Raw genomic sequence first — 19,995 nt, 5'->3', positions numbered from 1 at the left:
CCTTCGAGTTTTATTGTTCCTGCTCTTAAATGCAAACATATGCATTTAATATCCTGAAAAAGCTCAACTGGAGCTGTAACATATGGACTGTCTTTTAATTCCTGCCCCCTGGAAAGCCAAAACTAAACAAAAATACCACTCCTCCTTTTCTCTGATTTATTTGTGTTCTTTTTTTTTTGAGATGATCTTGTTTGAAAACAGAAGGTTGGCACCTGAGAAAGGAAGCATAGGAAAGCAGTGGGATGCCTGACAGGAGGGGTCCTGCTTTCTCCCAGAACGGTCACTGCAGTGCACTGCTCTGCACAGTGCCTGCGCGTACTGTGATATTACCCCTGCATGGGCTTTTGAGCAACCCTGGAAATAGCTGTTAACTCTGCTTTATTGGAGTTGCCTGCTTTCCGGTTTTACAAAAAGCTTTCCCTAAATAAATGGCTTCTCGTGTGCATCTCTAGCTATGCAGGGAAGTGTGACGTACAAAACCGACTGCTTTGGTGTATTTGGCTGACCATTTTTTAGTGTTATAACCACTGAAGGTGGCAGCGAAGGCATGTTGTATATAAAAGACATTTCAGAGAGAGCCCTGGCATTATTTTGTTCTGACTTCAGGAACAGATTTGCCCTTGATGTGTGTATCTTTTGCTTGCAGGTGGTTTTTTTTCATTTGTTTGGTTGGCTTTTTTTACTGGTATACTCTTGGGGACTGTCTACTGTGTATTGTAGAGAAAGCTGGTTCACTGTTTTCTCCACGTGGATAATTTTTTCGTCATTCGAGAGGTTGTACCTTGCTTTTTGTAGTAGGATTGTTTCATAGTTCAGGATTGTGCAGTCCTGCTCAGCTGCCCAGTCAGTTCTGTTCATTTGTGGGAGATGCCAGTGGAGGCATGAGTGCTCTTTCAGTAGTAAAAGGGCAGATGAAATCATACTAAACAGAAGTGAATCGGGGGACTGAGTAAGCTTTAGAACTGGACTGCTTTGCTGTTCTTTGAGATTGCCAACTATTGGTGAGCACCATGGTATAATGAGTAATCAGTTTGGGGAAACTACCTCTGTGCTGCCTGCATGGAAGCCAATACTGGGAACATTCAACCCCCGAAATGGAAGTCTTCTGATCCTTTACAATGAGGTTCTGATGTAGCCACAAGACAAATATGATCAGAAAACATGTAAACAAAGGGAATTAAGGGAGAACCACAAATATAAGTCTTTAAAAGATTCTGACATTCAAACATTGAAAAATGAATTCTTTAACATAAAAATCCTGAGGTCAGAGATGAATAATAATATTATTTTTTTTCTGACATGTCAGCAAACTGGAAAGCATTGTTTGGATTAAACTCAAAGGAAAACTTTGGCACAAAGCCCTGACATTCTACTGTTTCTGTAATAAGAAATTAGGAAAATCTTCAACTGATGTGCACTGTTGTAGTTTTCTGAACTAAATGAAGTTATGGAAGTTTTCAGCTGCTTAAGATTTGACCATTGCGATAGATGAAAACAAACAAACAAAAAATAGTAGTATATTTTGTGAGTAATAGACAAAGAAATAAAGATTTTCCTGGAAAGCTTTACCACTACTGATAGCAGAATTCGTTACCAGATTCCTAGGATACCTTGAGGATTTTTTTTTCCTGTTTTGTTATGGAAGAAGTAAAATGAGTTATTAAATAGTAGAGTCACTAGTTTATGTCAAAGATCTCAGTCCTTTAACAAAAACTGAAGGAAAAGCTAAAGCTGTTTAATAGTTTTGTTGGGTTTGCACTTTCTTTTTAAAGGAAGGGAGTAGTAACTCCTAGGTTCCTTAGCTTTGTTGCTTTTGTACACATTTAGAAACCAGAAGTTCCAGCCCTGCCAGTAGTCCGGGGATAATAGAGACAGACTGGAAGATAGAGTTGTTGCTCTGAAATGTGTGCAACTTGTACAGAAAACAAGGTGAGAAACTGTAAAAACAAAAAGCTCGAGAAGAGTAGTTTCTTGGCCTAACAGTCATGCCCCAGGTAGGGGCAGAGCTGAGGACATGATGCCTAGTTTCTTCAGAGCCCCATCCATTGGGTCACGTCCCACAGCTGAGTCTTCCCCAAGAACAGAAGTCTCCTAGTACAGTGCTGCAGTTCGTTCTGCCCAGAGTAATTATGACACCTTTCAGGAAGATGGAAAAATGAACCCTCTTACAGACTACTTTACAATTTGGTCTTCTATGATTCTAATGAGATCAAGATCCAGGTTTGATACGCATTAAACTAATGTTCCGCTTGGTAGATACATACATAAATGGTGTAAAGGTATTCCCTGGAAATAAGGATCTTTACCATGTTGATGCAATTGTAAACTGTGAAAATGAGATTAAGATTTGGTATAGATAGGGTTGGTACAGTTTTGCCAGTGACTCTGGGATAGAAATACAGGTCTAGGAACGTGATGCTGATGGATAGCACTGGATCTGCCCATGTAGATTAGATGTCTTGCAGGCTTGTGTCTGAGATACTGGATGTTTAGCAGCCATTTGTAACTACTATGCTGATTGCAGATGTTTTGGGCATGTACATAAAAATCCTTAAATTTTGCTCTACTCTAATTCTGGAGAGGAGAGAAAGCGCCTGGGGAAGCATTATGAGTACCTGTTGGTTCTGAGCAGTAGCATTTTTTACAAGTATTAACAGTGTCAGAGTCATGTCTGTTTATTGCCTTCAGTTGTAAGGGATTTTTAGAAAGTATTACTCATTGGGTTTTCCCTGCTTGGAATGGATTTATTTTGAAATATGTATTGTGACATTAGTTTTTGATGTTTTACCAACACTGGGCAATGAAAACAGACTGTATTTCAGTTTCACTTCTGATTCAGCCAAGCTTCCAGCCAGTTCCTCTTGCTTCTGACTCTGTACAACCTATAAGATATGCTTGGTAATATATACAGAAATAAACTGAAATCACTTTCAGTGGTGTTCAGATTGCCTACCTAATTTCTACTAAATGTGGGTCTTGTGCTTTGAAGCCATGATATTTTATGTGCTGTCATCCAGCTGTGTCTTTCAAAAAGACTAATTTCAAAGCGAACATGATGGAGTGAGTGATTGTCCCTTCAAGAGGAACTTCTTAAAAATAGTTTTCCCTCCTCTGAGTAGGTAAGAGAAGATTTTTATGACAGATAGAGTTGTTTGTATCTACCATTTCTCATTTGCAGCCAGACTCATGCCAAAGGTTTCTGTTCGGGAGAACTGGAGGCACAGCGTTAATTTCCTGTCCTACCATTTGTGCACCATGGTGCTCTCCCAACGCAGAGAAGGAAATGAGAGACCCAGGGTCACTGCAGGGTCCGGTCTCTCCAGGAACACGTTTTAGATGGATTAAACTTGGCAAAGGCTGGAGGGAGACTAGATGGCTGAAGAGTTAAACAGGAACAATTTTGTAGGATTAGGGCCCTAGTCATATGATTCTTCTGAGGCACATGGAAATGCATAAACCCCTTATTTTGTTGAGGATAGAATGTGTGGGAAATGGGATATTCTTCTTTATGTGGAATCACTTTGGAAGGGGTGAAGGAATTACAGCAAAATCTGACCTGGGTTGGCAGATGTTGCAACTGATGTTGCTGTGCAGGTGGAGGCAGTGGTACATTTGTGGCTTATTGTGCTGGCTCTATTTTTAGTTTCTAACTGCTTGCAAGTTCCGTTTACAAATGTCAGTAAAATGCATTAGGATTATCTGCTTTATTGTAGAGGTAATAAAATGCTGTCCAATTTAGCCAATAAAATAGCTAAAAGCAGGCTTCCACTGTCATGGCAGTGTAGCTGCTAAGTGTATACAGTGGCTCCACAGGATTTTTAAGCTGCCTGCTCTTTTCTTTCCTCGTGGTTTGTTTCCCACCATTGTACTGATTCTATATGGAGATTAGGAATCTGTTGTTGGGGGTTTTGCATTGGGTTTTTTTTTTGTGTGTGTGGTTGGGTTTCTTTTGTTTGGTGGTTTAGGTTTTTTTTGTTGTTTGTTGGTGGGTTTTTTTGTTTTTTTATGTCAGAGGCTTATCTGGGAATAACTGGAAATACATAATGAGAAGAAGGAAGTTGAGGGTTCAGCAAAAGCTCTGTGATCCATTCCTGGATGCCATATATTACTCCTGGAGCATGGCAGTGATACTGGAGGCATAAGGACCACTAATTATTCCTTTGCCCAGGGATCTCAAGTGCTTAGATGCTAAGAAGCACTTCCTAAAAGTCCTTTCAGCTTCAATATCTAGAATGGGATCCAGTCATTGTCTTTAGAGGATGTGGTCAGTCGGTGGCAACCTGTATTGGCTGATAACCCTGTAAGTTAATATTACAGTTGCTTTTTCTGCCATAGAGCCTAGACTGGTGGGCAAACATCCCATTAGAACTGGAGTGACTTACTGGTGAGTTTTATGACTGTGTTTGCCAGCTAGAAGTTCTAATGTGCTTAAGTTGGGGCTGAAGGTGCTTTGATGTTGAGTCTTTCAGAGAGACAAATGGGTTGTTTTTCCCATTAGAAAACCAGTATGTAAATAAATAACACAAAAAGTTACCTTTCCAGTGCTTAAATGGTCAATACTACTTTTGTTATGGCTTTTTACCTCTACAAGTTAGTATTGCAGAGTACCAGTCCTTGGAAACTCTTTCCTCCAGTCATATTAGCTAGCTAGCAAAAAGACTTAAGCAGGCTTGTGACCCTGTTAGGTAATACTTGTTCTTCATTACTATTTTAAATAGCTCAGGCCAACCAGATTGTATGTTAGTGTTGTGGATATTTATTGCGGTACAATATACGAAAATAAAGACAGTTCTCATGCTAAAGACCTTGTGCTTTAAATACATTCAGTATGTCTCCTAAAGCATTCTTCAGGTGTGGCTATCTGTGTGCATTTCATTGCCTGTAGAAATTATATATTCATTTTTAAGGGAACCATAGGATTAAAATTAGTTTTGAATCTGGATTAGAGTGGGGAAAAAAGCTGGCAATTAGTAAAAACTGAGGAGCCAATTCCACTACATAGGAAGGCTAGAAGTAAAGGAGGCGTAGAAGTGTGGCTTTGAACTGCATCATATGAAAGCAGTAATGACAGGAGTATCACAAGCTTGTGCGTACCTGTGAATGCCCCCTTTTTCTTTTTTTTTTTTAATGCAATTTCTGCATCAAACTATATGTCTCTAAGAAAGCATATGAAAATTTGATAGGCAATATATTATTATGCAGTGAAGTGTTCAAATTTGCAGCTGGATCACTGCAAGCTAGTGTCAGCTTGTCAAGTGTAGCTCTTGGCTGATAAGTCTGACCAAGAAACATAACCTCTTTTTTCACCTAGGAGATGAAGTGTGGGAAATCATGTTTTAACAATGACAGGGAGATGTAAATCCATACTGTTTCAATACTCTTCAGCTTGGAGAAAATGGGAATCTGGAAATGAACCTGATGACTTTTCTTTGTGTTTTGTCCAACTGTAATGATAAAGTCCAAGTATTTGTGATATTGGGCATGCTCATGGCCACAGCTAGGGCTTAGATCAGTAAGAAAATGGTTATTATTTCCAAGATTTTTAATTTCTGTTTATCCAGAGAAGTGCCACAGAACTGCAGCTTGCTATAACTGAAAAGAACAGTCAAACCATAGTGACTCTGTTCTGCCAAGCTGTTCTAATGAATACTGGAATACTGAAAATTAGATATTGTGTTTGTCAGCCGAAGACTGGCAAAGTTGTTGATGAGCGTGATTGTCTTTTTTTTTTTTTAGTTGAAGTATTTTTCTTTTTACAAAAACGTATTTTTCTCAGTAAGCTAGCTGATATCTGTTCATAAAAAGAATAGTAAAAATTAATCCTTTTAGGCTTTATTCCAAGCCCTCTTAATATTTGAACTAGACTGATAGGAGGTTTATTCAGGGAGCATAGGTTCGGTTACTCCTTTTCTCACTCAAGTCTGCAGAACACAGCAAGAAGACTAGAGCTGCTCAATGCTTGAGCTTGACAGAGCCATAGTGTTGCCGTTAGCCTGTGAGAGGTGCAGTTTGATGATGCCCCATGGAGAGGTGATGGCCTCTTCTGTTGCTGCCTGCTTCTTCCCTGGTATTCCTCTGGGCTACTGACAGGAATTTTTCATTGCACAGTAACAGATTTGGGAACTGTGAGATGATGGAATTAGGATGCATGGAGTAAAATGATAAAAATGATACATTTTTTTAGTTGTTAGCTCATTTTTAGAGTCTGGTTTATTTTTTAGAGGCAGCATGCAGTCAAAATCAGAGCTGGTCAAGATTTTTCCTGCTAATGCTTTTTTTCCATTGGAAATCACTGATCTGATGGAATTTGATGGGGCTGTGTGATTTACCCTTAGGCTTTTTGTCAAAAAGAGGGCAGTCAAGAAGTCTGGATGGGCCTGCATAGTTTTATGTCTGTCAGTTCAGGTGGCCTTTTGTGCCCAGCTGGAGCAAAGGAGCACTTTGAGACAGGTAAAGTTTTCTAAGAGTTCGAAATTGTGGTTGCTACATGGTTTTACTCAAAACAGCATCTGAAATGCAGCATGTTTCATAAACAGACTGCTTCTGAATGCTATGCTAAGGTCTGCCCCATTAGGTTTTGGAAGAGAGAAGAGCACCTCTCAAGTGACCTAATAGTTTCTTGCAGCACAAGGCCTTTCTTCTAGACCTTTTTAAAAAGTCTTGGTCAGGTTGTTCTAGTGGGAACTGGGTGAAACTAAGCCCACATGTTGAAACTAGTTTTGTAGTGCTCAGACAAGAGAAGAAGTAAGGATACAAACCAAAAAATTTAAAGTGATTCTAAATAATATTTTCTTTCCTTTAGCTGTCTCCGTAATGAGATACAGTGCATCATCATTTGGATTTGCTGTAAGTAGAGATACAATTTAAATATTCTCTACCGTTGTGTTTCCATGGGCTTTTTCATGAAATACTGTATTTGTTCTTATTGTGAGTTCATGGCAAGATGTGTGAAGTCAATGATGAATTAGAAAAAATAGTGTTGAAGTGATACCTTGGAAAGGATAGTAAAGATACTTTCATTATACTTTTCCAGTTTCCAGCTACTCAGCCTTATATTTGACTTAATATCAATGCTTATCTGTCATCATTGATAGATATTATCTATCAGATAAAACTTTATCATACAAAATGTCTCAGCTTAATCAGTTCTGTTGTTGAACTTGAGCCAAATTCTGAAGTTCCTTTCTGAACTTGGTGGGACCCTTTCCCTACTGAAGTCTATGGTAAAACTCCTATGACTTTGGGATGATAGCTTTCCTCTCTAGTAATTGCCATGACTTTCCTGATCAGAAATTTTGCAGAGCAAAAAAATTCCTAACAACAAGCAAAATGACTACTTTCAAATAATTTGTCTTTTGCTCTCAGATTAGAAGTTCAAATTGACTCTGTAGAAAGTCTGATTTAAGGGTGAAAATTCTTATGGTAGGACAAGCCTGGTTTTTGGTGTTACTTACTATCATGTCTTCCTTAACTGGAAATACAAACATGGTGATTTTGCTGATGATAAAGAATAATATGGAATCTGGATATAATGGTGTTTTGGAAAAAGTTGATATTTTTGTGGTTTGAAACAAAACCTTCTGTTGCAGAAAGTTAGTGACTTTGCAGGAAAAAGGAATGTTTGACAGGCATTTTCAAAGGTTGTTTTTTTTTTTTTTTTGAGTCTTTCCATAAGAATCATATTAGTGTTTTAACTCTTATGGTGCCACAGTGGCAAATTGTGGTGGTTTCTTTTTTTTTTTTTTTCTTCTCCACAGGTGATGGATTACAAAGAAAAAGTTTTTAATACCTTGATTGACTTCCTGTGCTCTGAAGTGTATCATTGTGCAATAATACATGGCAAAAATGTGAAGATCAATTTAATAAATGTAAATCCTGCTTTCATTAAAATGATTTATTTGAAGCTGCTTTGTGCCTGTGCAGCAGCATAGTAAATGCATTACTGTTAGTACAGGGCACATTTAATGGCGCACAAAACAATTGACTCTGTATATCTTTCAGTTTGATGCTACCCTGGATGTTTTGTCATCAGCGATAGTTTTGTGGCGTTACAGCAACGCAGCTGCTGTGCATTCTGCACACAGGGAGTACATGTAAGTACACTTAATTACTTTTGGCATTGGTAGAGGCCTGCAGAGCTTTTGCTGTCAAGCTGTGATGCTACAGATTCCAGGGCGTTGACAAGAAACATTTTGTCATGTCAGCAAGTATTCTTTCCTTCTGCCAACTTATTGTTTGGTCCCAAACATGCAGCCTTTCCTTAGGCAAACCTCCCTGTGATTATGATTTTCAGTTTCTTTTTAACCAAGATAGTAATTAGTAGGGCTTGGCGATTTTTTTTTTTTTTCCTTGCAGCATCTGTATCAAATGAACTGTATCTGCAATCTGTAATGGATTTGATCTCTTTTATTTTGCATTTTACTCCATTATTCTTACTAAAGTATGCTTTTTAAATTGATGCTTGTATTATATTGGTGCTTCCCTTAACAAGATTGGAGTATGAACCCCTTCTCTTTGAATCTAAATCACTTCAATTGCTAGTGATATTATTGGAAGTTGAGATTACAGAACATCTGATAAGATTGAGCCTGTATTAGTGATATGATAGGAGGGTGACACAGTTTATTATAACTGCTGTACAAAGAGAGAGGTAGACACACCTTTTAATTACAGAACTACAGCTGTTTTGGTAAGTAAGAATGTCTCAATACTTGCATGTTTTCTGTATGGAAAAAGGTATATGGTTGCAAAGTAAGCATATTTAATGCTTGCTATATAGATCTTACGGAATAACAAGAAGGGAAGCCTGATGATATTTAGCCCTTACATAACTGGTAGGATCAAGGAATAATAAAAAAAAACCCCAAAAAGCCACACAGAAGGGATTATAACTTGTCTTCATAGTCCTTTCCTCAAAACTAAGCAAACAGTAAGCAGTATTTTTACATGCAGTAACTCGGGCTCATGCAACAGTTTGCCAGCGCTGTGAGTTCCTTTCTGGCAGGACTCCATGCATAGCAGTTTGGAATAAAGGGCCATAGAAGATTGATGTGGCATTGATTCATAAAAATAAATCCAGAAATGTGTGATTAAAATTAGTCTTCCTGCACAAATTTGGAGATCTTAACAGGCATTTCCTGAGTATGTTGCTTTTGTGGGTGTCCACAGAGATTCCTGTCAACATTCAATTAACATATTTCTGAAACCTCCTTCTGTTGAGCTTTTTCAAGTGAACATTGTAAAGTACTTTATAGAGAAAATAAATCCCAGTACAAAAGAATAATCAACATATCCCCATGGCTGAGCCAGTAAAGTGAACAACCAAAGTAGAAAACATATTTTCCTGCTTTTTATGCTCATTTTTGTTTTCAGATAACCCCTCTGCTTTATATAAGACTAAATTAAGTCAATGAATTACTTGCTGTGCCCTCTATTTGAAGACAGCTAAGGTTACATGATGAGATCAGTACTGAGTGAAAGAATGTTACCATATGCTGGGAATATGAATCACTGGATAGGCAGTCTGGTTATCCCTCCATTTCTAGAATTCATAGGAGAATCATTATAGTACTGACAAATGAAGAGATGGTTGTGTCTCTTAAGGCAGCTCTTCCTGTGTCAGATTTTTGAAGGAGGCGTATTTCTAATTTCTTGTTGTGTTTAGTCAGTCTCTTGCTTAAAAAAACTGCATGTAATTCTTTTTCCTCTACACTCGGAAAATGTTTCGTGACTCTTCCTGGCTCCTTGCTTACCTGGTAAATAATCTTTGTATCATATGTGCCTATAACTGTACCTGGTCTTTCACAGTCCGTGGTGATTGCCTCAGTGGGGAAGTCTGCTTTCAGACTGCTGGGCAGCTTGGTGCAAATTCATGTAGACGCTTGGGTTGTGCTGTGCGTTACGCCTGTTTCTGTGTGCCTAGCCATATCCTGCCTTACTACAGGAGCCTGTGCAAAATTGGGTTTCTGCAAAAGCATTATTATTGTTTACCAGAGTAAGCTGTGCCAGGGTGACTTCAGTTTCATCCTTTATTTATAGGCCTGTCTTTTATTGATTTCAGTATTATGTTTGTCTGTGTATCCTAATATATCAGAAAATAACATGAGCTCCTTGACAAAAGCTCAAGTGGAATTGCTAATTATGTTTTGCAAATTTATAAAACTTCCTGCTTCATAAACCTGACAGTAAGAGATTGCTCCAAAATCTGTTGAAAGCAGTGGAAAACATCTCTCAGAAGGGCAACGTCAGATCTAATCCTAACTGTTGGACATCGTTGAGAGGGAACATAAAGATAGAATGAAAAACAAAACTGCAGAAAAAGACACAGAGAATACAGCCTGGCTCATGATGTGCTATGAATTAAATACTTAAAATAAACTGCTAAGATGTAAAAGAACTGCATAATCTTACTTAAGAGGTAGCCATATGGAAGTTAGAGATGCAACATTTCATGGCCTGATACTCAGAAGGAACAGTACAAGACTGCTTTTTGTGCCAAGTTCTGCTAAGCTGAACCAATGCATTTCCATTTAACTTCAGGGGAATTGTAGTGCTAAAACTATAATGAAAATGTGTCCCACTGAGTTTAACTCAGTTAATGGGTTTAATTTTTGCTAGATCATTTGATTTCTCTTGCTTTTTTGGGGCAAGATGAGAAGGTACTTTTTCAGTGTACGTGTAGCCAAAGTGACACAGTGTACATCTTTGATGGTAGTTCACATGTAGTAACTGCAAAATGTATTTTAACTTCTGTGATTTGCCCTTCTTGAAAATTCTTTGACACTGATGGCCTCTGAAGCTAAAACTGGCAGGCTTTTCACGTCTTTTATTGATGAGATTTTTTCCTAAGTCATTGTGAAAATGTGTATCTGGTTATGGTCAAGGTATGTCTTAAATTATGATGAAATTCTGATGAAATTGTTGTGCTTTATTGTTAAATATACCAAGTAGCTTTGAAAATATAATGAATGTTCACCAAGATCAGGTATGTAGGCCATGTGAGACACTGCTTGATTTTGCCTAGCTGGCACATTAATGAAACAGTATGTAGGAGTGGGATGACTATTTGCTGTGGTTGTTACTGATACTTTTTGGATAGTTTCACACTTAAACATCTTTCTGTTTTGACAGTCAAATAAAAGTGGTTAAAAACAGGCTACTACATTTTCATGAAGAGTGCCTGAAAGAATTGTAGGTCTTGAGGCAATGCAAGAATTGGGAAGGACTACAGAGATCTGGGAGGAGAGAGTTCATGAGTGCTTGGTTTGTTTGGTGTGAACTGCTGGGTTGCAAGTTAACATGCAGAAGTCATAGAGGTGCTGAACAAATCATCCACTGAACAAATCCGAAGCAATGATCAAGAAATCCAAGGAAGAAATATTCAGAAATAACTTGAGAAATAATTTTAAATTCCAACAAATGACGAAAATTATACAACAAAATTAAAATTCTTGCAATTCCTTGTTTTTCTTCATAAGAGGAGAAACTATGAGGAAGAAATATAGTCTGATATAGCTGATAAACCAGAAACTGAAAAAATGTGGTAGACCTGTGCAGTTTGGGTCAGTTACAGCTTATTTATTACTTCCTGGTAAGAGTTTTGTGGGTCAATTTAGAACAGGTTGTCAGGTTAAAGGTCTGAATTCAGTCTTCTGTTTTGCAATTTGAACACTGAACAATCATTGAGCTATTCAAGATGCACAAAGAAATCTGAAAGGTCCCCGTTCCTGCTCTCCATAACCAGTGTACAAATATTCTTGAATATTCTGCCCTTCAGTAAATCTTCAGTGACATAATAGTTTATTGGGCTGCTGAAGCAAATCTAAATTCTGTTGAAGGAAGAAATTTATTGAAATTGGTATGGTAACAGGAGTTTTTCATGTGCATAAATAAACCCAGTAAATAGCAGCAGAAGTAATTTCTTAATAGATGAATCTGAAGCATTAGGAACCTGGGAAAACATCTCATGAGAGGTTGAACCAGTAACTGGCTATACAGCCAAAGGGCAGCTTTTTGATCTGTTAAATTCAGGAATGAAAGATTTGGATTGGAGTGCTGGAACTGTGTATGAGGAGAAAATGAGAAATACCACTAAAAAAGGAAAGGCAGAGAAAACAGAGTAACAAACTTCAGGCACACAGCCTTGTGAAAAAGCTATAAAAGATGGAGCTTTTTATGTATAGTTGGTTGGAAAGATCTCAAAACTGTGAACAAAGGAAAAGCCTCTTGTTTGATACCCTCTGCTCAGGAAAACAGGACTTTGCTCTGTTGGCAGCCTGCTCAGGTCAAATGGAGTAAATGGAGTAGTGCTACTTAGGCTATAAACCAGTATTTCTATTTTTACATTACAGAACTGGAGTCTTGCATTTGTGTACAATGCAGTGCAGGACATTGTCTGCTTATGCCCATAGGATCCATTGCTCCTAGGAGTATTTTTTTTTTTTTTGGCTACTGGGTTTTATTGAGGTTGTATGTTTAGTATTGCAAAAACTAACTCAGTACAGCATATTTAACATCGTGATTCTTGACAGTTGCATCTGGTGTTTATTATATATTATTTTGTTGATGGTACCAAGTTAAATTCTGTGTTTCCCAAGAACCAGTCTGTCAATGTCTTTCTTAACCCAGTGTGAGAGTAAATAGGAACATTCTGGATTATGCCAAAAGCAGAAAGCTCACATTTCTTCATTTATTTCACTGTTTAGTTTTTTGGGTTTTTTTCCTATTCTTTTTTTTTTTTTCTGGTGGCATATGTCAGACTCCAGCTATTCTTGCCTTTATTACTGTAATAAGAAAGCTAAATTGTATCATGGGCAAATAATTTCCAATGAACTCACGGTGCTCTGTGTTGCCATGACACAATACATGATGAGTGCGTTACGTAGGGATATGTACACACAGAGATATTCTGGCCCTTTCCTAGGACTTCATTCACTAGGCATGAAACTTCTGGCTGTGTGGCAGTATGACATGGGAATTAGGCTATTTTAAAACATTTTATGAAGCATATGAATGGTATCAACAACCTTTTTATAATACCCAATGAGTACAAAATTACCAGTGTATCAATCACTTTCCTCAGCTGCTTGATAGCCGCCTGGGTGCATACTCTTTGTCAGTTACCTTTTCACAGAGTGTACCTTGCGTTCAGTTTTTGATTGTGAGTAGCCTCCTCAGGTAAATGGGGCAGTGCAGCAAGTAGGCATGTTAGTGTTACAAATACTGCCGCGAATCGATGGATGTTTATCAAGCGGAAGGATACAGCTTTGAACAGTTTTTCTTTTATAACCTTACATCATTCTAGGCATGTGACTTTTGGAGAAACCTAGTCTAGTGATTAGAAACCCTTACCAGTTGCTTAGTTACGTTATTTCTGGAATTCAGACTTAAGTAAACAGCAATAATAAAGTCATCTGTACAACCCTGTGTACGGTAAGTAGACACCCAATCTGAATTGGATGTAGCTGAAAGAACCGTCCTTTGCTGTGGTGTTCCCTTTGTCAGTGTGGATATCTTATGGATAAATATTCCTTTGACACCTTATTCTCCTGCTCTTTACTTTCCAGTGCAATCCATTTTTGGAAGACAGGGGATATCAGATACGTACATGGTATCCTTCTTCAGTTGCTAGGGGAAAGTGTTGTATGGCTTCATAAAATACCTTCCTGCGTTGTACTATGTTACCTCTTCAAATTGCAAATCTGCTTTTGCTCTATAGTCTCTTGTCCAGTTGCTTTACGGTGTAGTCCCATGCAGTCCAGGGGCTTTCATCCTGGCAGTGATTTCTGCTTTGAGGATGATGATTGGAATTGCCCTTTATCACTGCCTTCTGCAGGTTCTGTAAAGAGCCATCACCGTCACCATCTCCTGCAAAGCCACGTCTTGCTGGCAGAGGAAATGGGCACATCTGTCTGGCTGCTGGGCACATGTGGGCAGTTAGTGGCTGGTGACTTTGTGTAAAGACTTCTTTCTTACTGAGAAAATGTGGTGGCAGGTGAGACTCTAAGACAGAGTGAGTTTTTCCTTCCAAAGTAATTGTAACACTTTTTTCTCTTGCTTGTGTTCATATGACCCCATTTGAGAATATTTAACCCAAGGTTTGGCCACGAGGAGCCTTAAATTATATTGAATATGTGTTGAGTACATTTAGGCATGCGATATGGGGACCACAATGTATCCTACTCTTGCACCCAAAGCTTGAAAGAATTAGAAACTGCCTTTTCTGGGAGGAAATGGCTGTCAAACTGCCAGGTTAGGTCCGGATCTTCTTTCTTTTACTCTAATTCAAATAAGAGAGCATACTGATCTGTATGGTTGCAGGGTATATCCTCTCTTGGTTCACAGAATTAAAACTCCCTCATTTTCAGTATTAGTACTGTAGATTTTAATTTCCATTAAACTGGCTCTGCTGTACTGGTTAGCCCGACTAAATGAGTGCTGTCTATTTAGGTAGTGTTGAATGAAAATAATCCTCTAAATTCAGACCCAACATATCAGTCACATTGAAAAAAACTGTGGATAATTTTATCTATGCTATACATACGAAAGAGATGTAAAGCACAGATGGCAAAATCCACACCTACCCACAGTTCAGGGCAAACCTCTGTGGCTGGAGGAAAAAATCTTTTGTGATGAGTGAATGAAATAGCTAAGTGATCTGGAAAAATGTCAAAGGCATGGAGATAGCCTAGAAACTGCAAATAGCTAAGAACCTACCTCTGCAGCTCTTGTTTAGTTCTCAGTTACTATGAGTTGGACCTCACACGGCACATGCATGTCTTTCCTACCCAGTAGAGCACAGTGCAGAGTTGGCAAAATAAGTGTTCACCTGTGCTTGGATGTCTGCTTATAGGAGGAGAAATAGAGTTTCTTTTTAACCACACTAAAAATTTCTAACCCATTCTTTCTTCTGAAATATTTAGCTGAAGTAGTACGTCTGGGTACAGTACTAGATACAAGTTCTACAGTTGTTTCATTAGGCTGACTTATTAAACTGTGTCATTTCTCCATAAATCCATTATCTCCTATTCTGGCAAAAGTGAAGCAATCATAAACTTTGCTCTTATCCAGGCAGAAACGCATGTATACATACATTTGTGCATGCACACACACAAAATCCTCACACATAGAATTTATATTGAATATGAAATAGCAAATGTATATATTTATGCGTTCTAAAAATCTGTTTCTAAAAGTGTGGCATCTGTAGACTTGGCAATGATTTTACTGGAGCTAGATCCAAAATCTATTTAATTTATGGAAGCCTTTCCTTTTACTTCACTGGTAGTTGACTAGGCAGTATTTGTGTATATTAGGTAGTATTTATACATGTGTATATATAAAAAAAAGTTCAGGGATATGGTGGTGGTCTGTACTGGAATTTGATAATCACCATGAAAATGAAAATTACAGAAATTTTCAGAAGGGTTTATTTTCCAGCTTCAGGGGAATGACAATCTCTGATCACCTGCTACAAGGCTAGGAGCAGTGATCGATCACCTCTTCGCAAGCTGGGAGGGTGGTTACAAGGCAGATGTACCATGAGTGCGACTGTACGGTCTGTGCAGACCAGGAACTAGAAGATAGGTTGTAAAAGTTATCAAAATCTCCAAGCTATAGAAATGTCTGTTAGCTTTTATTGGCAGATTTTTAATACCTGGAGAATCAAATTATTTATGGAACTGTTGCCCCAGTTCAGCTGCATGATTTTAAAGGATGTAGATACCTTGTTCTGCAGTGACTAGTTGAACTCCTGAGGATAATAAAAGTTTTAGAAGGCCTATAACATTTTCAACATGAAATGGATCCCTACCATAGCTGATTTGAGTCTCGGATATAAACCCATGCTATTTAAATATAAAGAGCAGATATAAATTATCTTACATAAATGGATATAAATCCATGCTTTTTAAGAAGAGGTTAGACCATGAGATAACACTATATTTTTGAATATAATAATTGAGAGATCAGTTTTCAGTGATAATCTGGACTATTACTTGAGTTTTCTTTATTGTGCAATCCGGTTTGTTTTTTATATTTTTTTATGTTGAGAAAAAGGAGTAGCTGTAGTGATGCCGATCTGGATTCTGGCAGTTGGAGGTGGATTGTGGAACATGTGCGATGAACAGCAAACCCTCTTTGATCCTTTTAAAGTGCATCTTGAAGTGACTATTCCCTCTTCACCCAGCAACAGGCAGGTGTAAATACTCTGAGCAGCTGTGATTCTGTACAGTTTCGTGTTGGAGCCCTCCTCAGTAACTAAACCTGATAATAGATATAAGCCATACCACAAACATAAATGAGCAATATCACTGTCTAATTGGACACAGAAAAGCTCAAGATTAGCAGTAGAGCATGGCAAAGAAGCAGGAATCTTAAGTCTGAGGCTGATACTGCATCTTTTAACAGTAATGTGCCACAGTGGCTAGTAACTTCTTTTTAGAGTAAGCCCTTTAATGGGTTCAAGAGGCAGATTTTAGTTTTCACAGTTGTGCATGTCACCCTAAGGAAAAATGTGGCTAGAATTATCTCAGCAATATTGCGGAATGGGTAGCAAGGAACAGATGTTAGTGAACAGCTGCATTGTAATTTTTATGTCTCTTTCTAAAATAATGGGCAGCAGCCCCGTGCTTGCGGCACAGTGTGTGGTAGACTGAACAGGCCCTTTCCTGTTGGAGAGATATGGTACCTAGCCATAGAGATTTTGCATCACCTGCCCCTGATGTGTCTGGGGTGTGTGCAGGGTGGCTGTTGCTGGGCAGACAGGCATTCCTGGCAGGGCTGCTTAGGCTTCTTTCCTACCTCCTTGCATACTTTTCCTTCGTGGCAGGAGTGGTCCTTGCTCAGTTCTTCCTGTTTCTTACTTGTGAAGCAGCAGATTAGGATGTGTAGATAGCAGAGGCTGCTGTGGAGGAGAAAGTAGCTAGTCTTGGAAAGACGTGGATTACAGTTGAGATGAAGGAAAGAGAAAGCCAAGAGGCCTGCATTTGTAACATCCCCAGCTGTCCTTTGGTGCCCCAAATTACTGCAAAGCACAACACTTTCAGCCCCTTCTCTCCAAAACATGCTCTGACTTTTTCTCTTTCTGTATTCTTTGTCCACATACTTAGTCCTGAGTCCTCTTCCGTTTTCTCTACCATGCTCCACTTCACCCCCCTCAGCCAGAACCCACCGGTTTGCCACCAGAACATCATTTTTGGTGACCCAAAAGTTGATCTATTTCCTCCTGAGTTCTCACCCTTTGAGTATCAGCATTCAATTTTGCTTATGCTTGAGAAATCTTGAGCTGGTCGTGACGAGGATTTTATGCTTGGGTAACTGTAATCAGACTATAAGACCTGCCATAATATAAATATTAAATGAAAGTAGGCCTAGCTTCGTTTAATCAGGCTGACTGCCTCTCATGTAGAAGAAATGTGGTGCTGATTATTGCAAACTCCAAGTTACTAATGAAGGAGCATTCACAGAATGTAATTTTTATTTGCTTATGGGAAGAAAGGCTGAAAACCAGAGTACCAGCAAAACAAAGAAATACGAAAGAGTTCTTGTCATGTGGCTAGCCACAGGAGACAATTAGGAAAAAAGTATACAGAGATCCAGAATTAGAAAGTGAATGAATACTGTATGCTCAAAAATATTTTCCTAACTCCTGACATAGCAAAAACCTCTTGGCAATTGCCTCCCTTCCCCTGAATGATCCCATACATGATACTCACTGTCACCCACTAGTACTCAAATCCTTTCAAATCATAGGGAAATGGGAATTAGCACGTTTACAGGTTTTATTGAATTAATGACTTTTATAATTTAAATTTTTTTCTTTCTTAAACTCCAGAAGTTTCATTACTGGGTTTATTCAGATATTAAATCCTGTAGCCATCCTAAAACTGATTTGCTCAGGTTTGCTGAAAAAGCTCACATTACTCCTGGGCTTAGAGCACCCGTTGCTCTTGTTGGCCTGCAACTCCTTTTAATGCTAAGTTACAGTTCCTTGCAAAGTAATAGTTTTAACGCTACCTCTTCACTCCAGTGCTGAAAAGAGGCTGTAGAGGTTTTAACATTTCCTTTTTTGTGGGCTATTAGGAGCCATTAGTACTGAAAGATCTTGACAGAGCCTGCAGAGATAAAAATTTCATGAATACAAATTGGTAGGATCATAGGATAATTCGGGTTGGAAGGGGCCTTGGGAGGCGTCTAGCCCCAGCTGTTGCTCAAAGCAGAGTGAGCTGTGAGATCCGAATAGGTTACTCAGAATTTTAGCCAGTCTGGTCTTGAAAGCTTCCAAAGATGGAAGCTCCGCAACCTCTCTGGGCAAACTGTTCCACTATTCCCATGGTGGAAAAATGTATCATAGTTAGCTTCTTAACAACCAAGAAAATACAGAATTAAAACAGAGCAAACAGCTCTTGGAAAGTAACAGAATTATGTGTAGAAATCAGGAGCGTTATCTTTTATTTGTAGTATCCTAGCTGCTAGAGAACTGGATGAGGAACTGAAGCTTGTTTTGATGGCAGCTTTGCAAATGTGAGAATTTAGCTTCTACCTCAAGAATATCAATACAAATACTAGTGGTTTATAATGACTTTTCTCATACTTCTCTCTGTTGTGTTTACCTCTGTAGCTCTACTGAAATTGTTAAAATGTTTCCCCTGAATAAGGTAAGTGATGTTTTCAATGAATAAGGCAAGTGATCATGATACACAAGAAGTAAATTTTTTAAAGTGAGATCAATCAATCACTGGAACAACCTCCTCAGGGACGTGGTAGTGTCCTCATCACAGGGGTTTTCCAAAATACGATTAGACAGAGTGCTAGATAATCTCATCTAGGCTCCCTTTCCCTTGAAATGTTGGACCAGGTGATTTTTTGAGATCCCTTCCAACCTGGGCTGTTCTGTGGTTCTGTGAGGTTCTTTACAATGGTAAAAGTAACTAAAAAACCCCAAATAACCCATGTAATCAAAAAAGATCAAGTATTCTGAGATGCAGGAATGAATAAAAGAATTGGTAGAATAGCACAGTATTTGACAAGGAGGTTAGTTTTTTAATGCTACATTTTAGTTGTATGCTAACAAAACTGGGAAGTAATTAGACTGCTTCTGTCAATCTTGTTTTATTCCACATGGTGTCATCACATTTCAAGGACTGGTTTAATGAACTTGAACTGTGGTGGTAAAACAGGTTCCAGAATGTAACAGACATACTACAAAGTACGTGAGACCCCTTTCCCTCTCCACGGCCCCAAAACAACTGTCTCTGTGAGGTGCTAAGAGAAAGTTAACACATTTTTTGCAGATTGGATTCATATGCATCACAAAGTTTTTTTTGAATCCTTAATTCTGCTGCACTACCTTTGCTGCATATGAGAGCAGGTTGACTTGAGAGGCGCAATTACCAAGAGCTTCATCACAAGCCCTTGTCAGTACTGTGTTACTGTATTCCATTTGCCAGAAAGATAGTAGGATGACAATTAATGAGGGAAGCCTCTTGCAGTGGCTGTTTTATAGCTGTCAATTGGTATGAGGCCAGCTGTTATCAATCACCCTTGTGGAGCTTACCCCGATCTCTTCTAAAGTAATAGATAGCAGAGCTTATCACTGAGGATGTGTTTGTAACTTTATTACTATTATCTATTTATGTTTTACAAAATGGTACAAACCAAGTAGCTGAGAGTCTAAATTTGCTGTCTTACTTCAGGCTGACTGCTGCTTACACAGAAGAGCCGTTCCCTTTGGCCGGAATGGGTCAGCTGACGTAAAAGAGTATTCAGCATGGCAAAAGCCATGCTAAAGGTGGGGTCACTTTATTATGTTGAAGATTAATCACCACAGAGATCTGAGTGAGATTAATCTTTAGCTCTGTGGTGGAAATATTAACAGAATTTTAGTCTTAGCACTACCTGTAGGAAATCATAACGAATAATTACAAATATAAGACAGAATTAAGGATAAATCCATGAATTAGAAGGGTGTTTTGCTGTCTGTGCTAGATGCAAATG

General features: G+C 38.5%; 1 protein-coding gene across 2 annotated transcripts in view; it reads left to right on the top strand.

The window, feature by feature from the left end:
- TMEM163 (transmembrane protein 163) overlaps positions 1-19,995 on the top strand; it is a 101,781-nt gene that overhangs the window by 54,646 nt on the left and 27,140 nt on the right. For both annotated transcript variants that reach the window (XM_055718085.1, XM_055718084.1), the window contains 2 exons: positions 6,803-6,846; positions 8,002-8,093. In XM_055718085.1, the coding sequence (XP_055574060.1) occupies positions 6,803-6,846; positions 8,002-8,093 (136 nt within the window). The remainder of the gene's footprint in view (positions 1-6,802; positions 6,847-8,001; positions 8,094-19,995) is intronic.

Source organism: Falco cherrug, chromosome 8, assembly GCF_023634085.1.
Source record: "Falco cherrug isolate bFalChe1 chromosome 8, bFalChe1.pri, whole genome shotgun sequence".
In the NCBI taxonomy this organism is placed as follows: Eukaryota; Metazoa; Chordata; class Aves; order Falconiformes; family Falconidae; genus Falco; species Falco cherrug.
The sequence above is the reverse complement of the archived record's forward strand: the minus strand, read 5'-3'. Positions and strand labels throughout refer to the sequence as shown.